The 11,037-nt window shown below is 42.3% G+C and overlaps 1 protein-coding gene across 2 annotated transcripts; it reads left to right on the forward strand.

Moving 5' to 3' along the window:
- Window positions 1-4,365: 4,365 nt before the first annotated feature.
- On the forward strand, window positions 4,366-8,138 carry her1 (hairy-related 1). 2 transcript variants are annotated; one of them, XM_017686221.2, is made up of 4 exons: window positions 4,366-4,531; window positions 5,110-5,205; window positions 5,686-5,770; window positions 6,675-8,138. In XM_017686221.2, exons 1-4 carry the CDS (start codon window positions 4,490-4,492, stop codon window positions 7,373-7,375), a joined length of 924 nt encoding a protein of 307 aa, XP_017541710.2. In that variant the 5' UTR covers window positions 4,366-4,489; the 3' UTR covers window positions 7,376-8,138. The 2 variants fall into 2 exon arrangements, with proteins under 2 accessions (XP_017541710.2, XP_017541712.2); XM_017686223.2 differs by lacking the exons at window positions 4,366-4,531; window positions 5,110-5,205 and adding an exon at window positions 5,307-5,409.
- The last annotated feature ends 2,899 nt before the right edge of the window (window positions 8,139-11,037 follow it).

Below are 11,037 nucleotides of genomic sequence, written 5' to 3' on the forward strand. Positions count from 1 at the left end.
ATTTCCATTCTGGGGTAAAATTCTTGAAATGTTGGGAAAACGGTTGGGATTTACATGACCTCAGCAACCCCGGCTGGGCCTTAGAACAGAAACTGCTAACGTAACAAATAACGAACTTAATGAAATAAAAGTGGGAATAAATACGTGGGAATATCACATGGTTGTAAGAGCCCTAAAACTTCTGATTTAGAAGAGTGGATTGACCAAACGATTGAAATGGCTAATTATGAAGTTTTGTTGGGGAGAGTTAATGGTGAAGGGAGAGGGAAGAACTTATGGAAGGAATTTGGGAATCACATGCAACTGAACTGAGCGGGCAAAGGACCTGGTATTGTTGCTGTAATTTGTTGTCCTCTGTCTCTTTTGATTTTGTAGTGAATGGCTACTTTACAAGTGGTACATCCGAGTCGTGCTGAACCTGTTGTTGTATATCATTAATAAAAAAATCCGAATTCAAAAATTCCCGTCTAAACGGAACGGCACTGGTCTTTCACTCGCATTTGGCGGGAATTATGCTGATGATGTGATGTTGAAATACCATTAAGGGTGTTTTCATTGCGTCCTGATTCATTTCATTCTGAAATCCACTCGCCTGAAGGTCTTTTCTGTTAAAACACAGCAAATTTCAGGCTTGAAATCTTCGATGCTGAATCTGTTCAGTGATGATCTTACTTCACTTTTGTGTAAAACGTGTATCAGTTGGATTAAAAGTAGTATTAAAGCTTTAATACGCATCATATACTATACTTAATAAAGTATGTTAAATTATTATTAAATTATGTTTTAAAAAATCTAATATTTAAATGATTAAATTACAATTTAAATGAATTAAAATGACAATAAAATGCAGTAAATTATGAGCTACTGGGATGCATTCATTCCACTGCACAACGTCACAGCAAACACGCGATTTTTGTTATTTACTGTTTTGTATTTTGTATTTACTGTTGACACGTTACAGTAAAATGACGACCAGTAGGCGACCAGTAATTTTACGGTGAAATGTTTTCTTCACAGTCTGAACACATTTAATCCACATGATGAATCAAAGTGGACTTAGTATAGTTAGCTAGTGAAGGCTTTCTGGACGGGTCAGGATAAACATCTATCACGGATTGAGAAGTGTGTATTTTTGGAATTATAGCTGGTGGTTCTTCACTGGTTCTTTAGCAAAGAAAATGGTGTGATATAGAACCATGAATACTCCAAGAACCCTTTACATGACTGAACAGTTCTCTGCATGGTAGGACGGTTCTCCAGATTAATGAGAATGTGTTGGATGTGCTCCGAAAAGGGTTCTGCTTTTGTTGCAACGTCAACAGAACCTTTTTTGGTGCTTAATAGAACCATTTTCAAAAAGGTTATATGTAGAAACATCTACAGTACAGTCTGAAGAGCCCTTTCACAATGTGAAGAAACCTTTAAGGATTCTGTTCATGGATCTATATAGAACCATCTTCTTTATTAAAGAACCTTTGAAGAAGCTAGTTGTCTCAGTTCATTTGTAGTCCTACAGAATCTTGTGCCCAAAAAGCTTCCCAGCATTCTTAGCCGTTTTGCTGGTTTCTGTCATTGTTCTTACCTTTCTACAGGTCTCGCTGTCACCAAGCATCGTGCATGGGCCATGAAGTTGCATCAGACCAGCTCCATCCAAGATCTCTGAACATTAGAAATCTGTAGTATCTATAACTCACATATCGCTGTTGTTGGAAGAAAACCTTTCCAAAACGGGAATTTTACAGGAGAAGGAAAAAACCTACTTTACTTTTAATGAAAGTCAATGGAACCAGAATTTTTTCAAAGTCGCTTGTTTTGGTCCATTCTTCATGAAATGACAGCAGTGAATACACTCTCAGAAATAAAGGTACTAGACTGTCTCTGGGTCGGTTCCCCTCTTGTCACTGGAGTGGAACCCTCAAGGCTCCATCTCAGTACCTTTAGTCAGGGAGCATAACTGAACCATAATCCACTGAAATGATCTGTTCTAAGCTGGACTGACTCCACACACCCCGCCTCGCCTCGCTTCCAGGCTTTTACTCTACTGCTCTGTTTTAAAACATTCGGTTATGAAAAGGAACAAACACCAAATTTTCACCTGGAGAAACTGATTTAAGCTCCACCATCAGACCTTAGAACCACTGTAGAACCTCTGAGGGAACATTTGCTTTGTTTGTACCTTGATGGACAAAAAATGTACCTGTGCAGAACCTTCATTTCTGAGAGTGTGGGGTTAGCTGAGCTTTAACTTTACTTATGTTTGCAGGACTTCTCTAGGAAAAAAGGTTCTTCTACTGTTACAAGCTTGACATCATCACAATAGCAGAACCTTTTTGGTGCTACGTGGAACCACATTCTCCATCAATCTGAAGAAGCCACTTCACCATGCAGAGATTTCTTTACCAAAGAACCCTTGAAGAACCATCTTTTTTGAGAGTGTAGAGCCGACTAATGTGAGCTGGTTCAGATCGTCTCACTTTTCCTCCTGGGGTTTTTTTATGGTGATGTGTTTTCTTTCTCAAAACCCGTTGTGTATCCACTCTTACCGGCTCACGCGGGGGCGTGAGCGCTTTGGGGCTCACGCTTCAGCGTGTGAGTGTGTTCATTCTTACACGTTGGCGGCTGCACTGGTATTCATTTCCCACGAGAAACCTTCTCCCACGTTACGGTGGGGAGACACTAAATAACACAAACACTACAGAACGAAGCTCTTCTGTGAAGTTACAGCGTCATAAAAACCTACTGTACACAATGCACAGCATCAATAATGAGTGATATGGTGATATTGTGCTTATTATATTATTACATTTGACTTTCACAGTTAGAAATGAAGGTTCTGTGCAGGTACATCGAGGTACAAACAGCGTAAATGTTCCCTCAAAGGTTCTACGGTGGTTTTAAGGTCTGATGGTGAACCTTAAATCAGTTCCTCCAGGTGAAAAGTTGGTGTTTGTTCCTTTTCATAACCGAATGTTTTAAAACAGAGCAGTAGAGTAAAAGCCTGGAGGCGAGGCGGGGCGGGGTGTGTGGAGTCAGTCCAGCTTAGAACAGATCATTTCAGTGGATTATGGTTCAGTTATGTTCCCTAACTAAAGGCACTGAGATGGAGCCTTGAGGGTCTAGTACCTTTATTTCTGAGAGTGTTGAGTGTTGTGCCATTATAATACTCATTGAAAATGATGGCAATATTAAATGTTTATTCTAGTCATATGTAATTTTATTCAAACTGCTTTATTTTCAATAGTGGTGTGTAGATGAAGGCTGTGGTCCCTCACCTTTCTATGTTCTTTTTCCTATAAATCATAAATAAATCTACTACTACTAATAATAATAATAATACACTTTCATCTGATTTGCTATGACCTGGAGGTCATGACCCCATGCAGGAGTTTGGTGTGAAGGGTTCAGGCCCTCCAGGTTAACAAACTAATAAACCAGCACAAACTGGACCATAAAGACACCAATCATCACCACATACAGCCTTCAGCTAAGCACCAAAATCCTAAAGCAGCCCTGGGTTGGGGGCGGGTGGGCCTGAGGTTACAATGGTATGGCTCAAAATGAGTCTATGACTCGTTTACTTTTTAGCTTCCATGAGGAAGTCCTCGGAGTCCACCAAACCATGCATTTCTCCTGTATTTGCATTTACAAGCCAATGAAAAATAAAAATAATCGATTTAGGCCTCATTTTTGGTTTCCTCTTAATTCAGGTTCACTTACATTCCATAATCTCTTCATAAAGACGGTTCTTCAAGAGTTCCTCGCGAGTAAAGACAGCAGTTCTGTATAAATCCCGCTTTTTGAAATTATTGCATGCTTAAATGGTTCCCCTCATGAGATGGTTCTTCAGTCTGACAGAGAATGTTGTACACGGTTCTATACAGGTGGCACCAAATGGTATTGTGCATGATGTCAAGCTTGTAACAGAAGAAGAACCCTTTTTGGGTGCTATATAGGACCCTATACAATCAATCTGTAGACCTGTTTCACCCTCTAAGCATATGAATATGTTCATGTTTTCATATAGAACCTACTGCCTTTACTCGAGAACCCTTGAAGAACCATTTTCTTATCCATGCAGCTATTGAGCTTCCATTGACCTCCAGCTTGCCGGCTGCACTGCAGGGTAAATGTCTACAGTAGCAGTTTCAGATTGGGGGGGAAATGATTGGTTTATAGGTTTCTTATCTTGGATATTATGGCATGGACTGGGGTGGTGTGGGATGGGGCTAGGGGGGAGGGGTATGGGGGGGCTCAATGTGTGGAGGTGTGTCATTGACACCAATCCCCTAGCCCTCCCCCGCAAACCCAAGGCCTATAAATAAGAGCAGCACCATCACAGCTTTTTTCCACAGAGAACTACAGAGAACCAACCTCAGCTGAGCTTCTGCTGAAAGCTAAAACTTTTTTTTTTCATTTTTGCTCAAATTTTTTTTTTTTTTTGGTTTTTGCTCCTCGGACCTGGTGCTGTCTCAAGGAGAGGATATTTAACATGGGGCCTCCAAAAATGCCAAACCGCAGAGCATCCAAAAGAGTGAGTAGTGATTGTTTTTTTTTTCAACTTGAAAGTCACTTCAAAAAGTCAAAAAGTTGTTAAAAACGGCAGAATTTTGCTTTTTTAATTGCCTGTTAATTCAACAGTCCACAGATTTCTGTGTAAAACGACGTTCAAAATTAATGTAAATATTTGCAGAAAAACTGTGCTTTAGAATTTAAAAGTAACTGGATTACCTTGAAATTTTGAGTGGATTGAACTTCAAATAATGAATAATGTAAAACACAGTTATTCGTCAAAATTTGAGGTTTTAGAGTGTTTTACAGTGAAAATGGGGAAGGAATGAGAAACGAGGAATTAGTTAAATGAGAATAAAAAAAACAATTCATATAAAATTGCACATAAATTTAATTCAGTGCATTTTTTTCCTTACAATTCATTTGCATAAACCCTTAAAAAGGCTTTCCTTCTTGGTCAAATCCATTCATACAGCTCATTTTTGAAAAATATAACCCTTTCATGAAAAGAATTGGAGCTGCACGTTCGCACGTGTTGATGACGCACGCGGCGACGTAAATGTGAAAAATTAATAACCGCTTTTTGCTTCACTTTTGCAGATTTTAAAGCCAGTGATTGAGAAGAAGAGGAGGGACCGTATCAACCAGAGATTAGACGAGCTGCGGACGCTCCTGCTGGACAACACGCTGGACGCGGTAAATGAATGAATGAATGAATCTGAACCGAATCATTGAATTGATTCCCAAATGGTCAAATCCAACATGGCGGCGTTTTCACTTGCAGGTCTAGCGCGAACATTTCCACACTGTTAAAAGGGTTCCTTAGTAAAAGGAGTGGTTCTGCTTAGAACAGTGACTTCTAAATTAGAACCGTTTCGTGCTTAAATGGTTCTTTGTATGGTGAGATCATGGAGAATGTGCTTCTGTATGTGGTTCTACTTAGTCTTTTTAGTGCAGTTCTTTATTTAAAACCAGAAATGGTTCTTCAGTTGTCACGATGTCAAGTTTGTAACAATATTTGCCCCCCTTTTGGTGCTATATGGAACCATTTCAGCTTGCAAAGAGCCATTTAAGGAAGAAATGGTTCCATATAGAACTCATGGTTCTATATAGTGTACATTTAGCTTTGACCCATCCTGTTTGAACCACGAATTAATGATCTCGCTTCTTGTACAGAGACTCCAGAACCCCAAACTGGAGAAAGCAGAGATCCTGGAGCTCACTGTCGAGTACATCAGGAAGAAAACAGAAGAAAGCAAAGGTAAGATTAGTTTCTCCAAATGTGGGGCAAAAGATCTTAAGACGGAGCTCCTATGTTTAGGCCAAGATGTTTTGTGGCCAAACTGGAACATTTATCCACGTTTTTTGCACTCTTGGGCCATCGTGTTGTTTCTAGCTGAAGCTGCGCACACATGGGCCAGTGAACAGCCCACTGGTCTGTGTAGGAGGTCAGTTTTGTGGGATCTCCTGAGAGGTCTTCAGTCCAGCTCCATGACGACCCTCAGCTAGAACGCACTAATGTTCTGTCCTGGCACACTGTACATTTAAACCAGAACTATGATATTCCTAAGTTGAGTTGGGAACAGAGTAAAATTATGGACAGGCCAAGAGTCTCCAAAGAGGGTTCTCCTCTTTGGTTCCTGATGGAACCAGACTGAACAGAAAGCCAGATATGATGTTCTCATGTAACTGCATGGCTGAAAATGGACTGTGTTGCCCTGCTAGAGATCTAATGTTTTCAGAAAATGTTTTTTTTTATGTTTGGAAGCTGAAATGCTGTTGATGAAGATGGTCTACTTCTAATAAGTCACGTGGTATGTTTGATTGACAATTGACAATGGAATCGTTCTAATTCTCTTCTTTTCTCTTCTCTTCTCTTCTCTTCTGTCTTTCTAAAACCTCCTGAAACTCCCTCCTTCACTCATTTGCTTGTTGTCCTTCTGTCTTCCCCTCTAACAACTACGCAAATATCTACCCCAATAACTACAATGACACTAATCTTTCATTTTCACCACGTTTAATTCATAACACTTTCATTCTTCTTTTCATTCGTCGTTTTCTTTCCTTCTTGTGCGTTACTCTCTGCTTTCTCCATCTTTCCATTTTTCCTGTGATTCCTCTCTCTGGCTTTGTACCCTCTTTCTTCTTCTCTCCTCACCCTACAGATTTTAAGAAGGAGTCGTCGGACACAGTAGCCGCAGTGCTGACCGCCAGGAAACCCCGCCTGCCTTGCATCTCCCTCCACGACCCCACCCAACACCATGCCAGCAACCCGCTCTACACAGCTGGCTTCCAGGAGTGCATCTCGCGTTTGGCCAGCTTTGTCGATTGTGTGGAGCCGTCGCAGAGAGAGCACTTCATCCAGGGCCTCCGACACCATCTGGATTCGCGTTCCATCTGCATTCCCAGCCATCCCTGGGCCTCTGGAACCTCAGAACCGTTCTCCTACACCAACAACCATCAACTGTATCCCACATCCTTCGTTCTCCATCACCCTCATGCTTCAGGACAGGCTCTAACCCACCCTTACCCTTCTCCTCCATATTCCCTCTCTCCTCCGCCCTCCCCCTGCTACTCCAGCGCCTCCCCGCCCTTCTCCACCTCCCCCACGTACCTCTCCGTTCCCTGCCATTTCCCTTTCCCTCCGTCCATATCCCCTCTATCTGCTGACTCCTCGTCCTCCTTGTCTTTCGCCACTTCCACTCCAGCAGTGACTGTTGCAGCAGCCCCCCAGCCTCTGATCAAGGCCGGACCCTCAACGCCGCTCCAGCCGGCAGTTCCAACGGCCCCCTCCCGTCAACCCCAGAGGACTCTGAGGAGAGCCTTGTTTCAGAACCAGCAGCAGATCATCTGGAGGCCATGGTGAACGCTGAAGAACTAGAATTGATATGCTGGTAGTTAAGACCCTGAGTGTTGGGGACCCTGTGTAGGTCAAAATGTAACTGCTGTAGGTGTGGCTTCAGGGTCTTTGGTGGTCATGGCTTGGGCTTTGGTGTTCCAATGCTCCGTAGAAACTGTCCAGACACTGTCCAAGGCTGGAAATCCCAGAGAACCATGAGAAATGCTTACAGTACTATGGCATAATGTAAGTTACCCATTTAAACCTCAAGCTTTCATACTGCTTTTTATAATCAGACACATTATCTGGACTATACACATAGTAACTGTACTATAAATTAATCCGTTTCCACTGTGAAACTAATGTCATGTATGAAAGTGATGAACTGAAGTCAGGGTTAAGGGGTCACTAAGCCCCCTATCTAGCTAACCTTGGCCCCCCTGACTCCTTCAGCACCTCTGAATGGGGCTGAGAATAAAGATGTTACTATGGTGGCTCTGAAATGAGGCGAGAAGGAGCCGCGTACCTCACAGGCCGATGTCACGTGACGCAAGGATGTCACTTCTCTAATAAGACGAGCTGTTATAAATGTATGTTTTTCAGCTGTTGTCATAGAAACTATCCTCGCTGTCAATATTTCTCTGTACTGTCCTGACTTTATCTACCTGTTCTGCCTTTCCCCTTCATATTATAAAGAAACCGTGTAAATATATTTATTTTTTTCTGTCCGTGTACGGCGCTGTAAATTAATTGTACATTTTACACTTAATAAAGCTCTAATTTTGTTACAGTTTATGGCTTGAGTTTGTTTTTGTTTTGTTCAGAAATAATTGGATGAACGTTCTCTGGTTAAAAGGTCTGGGTAAATTGTGAAGGAGTCACGGGCTCACAAGCCTACACCAAACATGAGCTCCATTCATAGTTTCGGTGCTGCAATGACATCGCAGGCATACTGTACATTAGGATAACTCAACTAGCAGTAAGTGAAAGATAAACAACTGAATAACAAACAACTTATGGTCTTGGAGTTGGTGCGTTCATTACTTGCGTAAAAAGGGTTATAATTTCAAAAGAATTAAATTAGATGAAATACACACACACACACACACACACACACACAGTCTCTAAGCCACTTATCCTTCTGGGTTGCAGGGGGAGCTGGAGCCTATCCCAGCAGCGATTGGGCAGAAGCCAGGATACACCCTGGACAGGCCATCAGTCCACTGCAGGGCTATATTCAAACAGGAGATAGAAAAACTTACTTTACTTTTAAAGGAATGAGGCTCTTTTTCCAAGTAATTCTGGTTCATTTCTTTTTGGTCCATTCACTGTGTAATGCAACATGAAGGGCAACAGGCTTTTTCACCTTATGCCAAAAACTGCCATATCATTATTTGTCCACTTTATCAGCTCCTCTTACTGTATAGCTGCACTCTGTAGTTCTACAGTTACAGACTGTAGTCCATCTGTTTCTCTGATACTCTTGTTACCCTGTTCTTCAGTGGTCAGGACCCCCATGGACCCTCACAGAGCAGGTACTATTTGGGTGGTGGATCATTCTCAGCACTGCAGTAACACTGACGTGGTGGTGGTGTGTTAGTGTGTGTTGTGCTGGTCTGAGTGGATCAGACACAGCAGTGTTGCTGGAGTTTTTAAACACTGTGTCCACTCACTGTCCACTCTATGAAACACTCCTACCTTGTCAGTCCACCATACAAAAACAGGGTAAAAGGGGCTAACAAAGTATCAGAGAAACAGATGGACTACAGTCTGTAACTGTAGATCTACAAAGTGCAGCTATACAGTAAGTGGAGCTGATAAAGTGGACAGTGAGCGTAGAAACAAGGAGGTGGTCAGAATGTTAAGCCTGATTGGTGTGTAGAAATATAGAGCACTATCTCCCTCTAGTGGCCAAATTGGGCATCTGTAATGGTTTCTCTTCTGATTACACAATTTTCTAAAAACTCTTTAATATAGAGTTAATTAATAACTTCTTACTCTGTTACCCTGTTCTTCAGTGGTCAGGACCCCCATGGACCCTCACAGAGCAGGTACTGTTGGGTGGTGGCTCATCTTAGCACTGCAGTGACACTGACGTGGTGGTGGTGTGTTAGTGTGTGTTGCGCTGGTCTGAGTGGATCAGACACCTCAGTGTTGCTGCTGGACTGAGAATAGTCCACCAACCAAAAGTATCCAGCCAACAGCGTCCTGTGGGCAGCGTCCTGTGACCACTGATGAAGGACTAGAGGATGACCAACACAAACTGTGCAGCAGCAGATGAGCTGTCGTCTCTGACTTTACACCTACAAGGTGGACCGACAAGGTTGCAGTGTCTAATAGAGTGGACAGTGAGTGGACACAGTGTTTAAAAACTCCAGCAGCACTGCTGTGTCTGATCCACTCAGACCAGCACAACATCACCACCAGTCTGTAACTGTAGAACTACAAAGTGCGCCTATATAGTAAGCGGAGCTGATAAGATGCACAGTGAGCGTAGAAACAAGTGGTTTTAATGTTATGGCTGATAGGTGTAGGTACACCTGTGCAGGCTGACACATGTGCCAACCAATCCCACCTAAGTCATTCCTGTTTGGGGCTTTACAGCAACAAAATAAAGACCTTTACCTCCCTCTGGTGGAGATATTGTGCTACTGTAACAGTTTCCCCTCTCACTACCATGAATAAGGGCATGCTCAGGCAAATTTAGAGACTTGCCACATCTTTTTATGCCCTTTTCAGTACTTTTGATGTAGCTACTTTCTTCAAACTCACTGAAAAATCAACAATACTGTGATACTGTAGTGATATTTAGGTTTACGGAAGCACAGAGGAAGTTCCTGCTTTACATCTTCGGAGGAAATGGCTATCTATAGAAATGGGAAGCATTGGTAGAATGTGCGCATGACCTACAGTATAAAACTGCAGTAATACCCTCCTGGAGCTCTTCATGTTCCTGTCTGGGCAGAGCTTTGTGTTGTTACTGGCCTTTTGACTGGGTAAACTGCATGTAGGTGTGAAGCAGAAATAATAAATAACAGGAATAACAAATATCAGGCTCTGTGAAGAAACCAAGATAATCATTTGAATAAGTCATCTACAGCAAGACCAACAGTAGCGGTGTCCCTTTCAAAGTTCCTGCTGGTTCCTGGTGGAGTCCAGCGGTCAGAAACGGCATTTTGAGTTTTCCTGTTGGGTTGATATCACAGCGTAAAGGACTCTAATGATATAACAGGTGCCCTGGGACCCATTCCAGATGCATTTGGTGGTTTCCTAAAAGGATCCGAAGGTGTCCTACAGGACACTGGTTGACTCTAAAGGCTACCATCAAGCCAAATTAGAAAGCAAACCCCTCAGGGTTTAATCCCGTTGGTTCTAATGGTCTGTTGTGGACAAAGGGATTCGAACCAAGGCATATGTGGTTCAGTTTTAATAGCAAAAGGTCTCAAATTCTTGAAGAAGCTTCAAAATTACATTCCTTGATGATTTGGTCAGCAAGCCATAACTGTAGGGCCTACGCTATGACCACTTTGGTTAGCCAAAGCCTGCACAGAAAAGCCTCACAATGACCAACACATCATTAAACCCACAGCTCTATGTTTAGGTTGTTTATTGTTGGAGAGAGATGTTTCAGTTCTATTTCAGTAGGCCAGTGTGTGACATCAGATAACAGCAGGCTAGTTAGAGTTACT

Source organism: Pygocentrus nattereri, chromosome 23 (assembly GCF_015220715.1).
Source record: "Pygocentrus nattereri isolate fPygNat1 chromosome 23, fPygNat1.pri, whole genome shotgun sequence".
Classification (NCBI taxonomy): domain Eukaryota; kingdom Metazoa; phylum Chordata; class Actinopteri; order Characiformes; family Serrasalmidae; genus Pygocentrus; species Pygocentrus nattereri.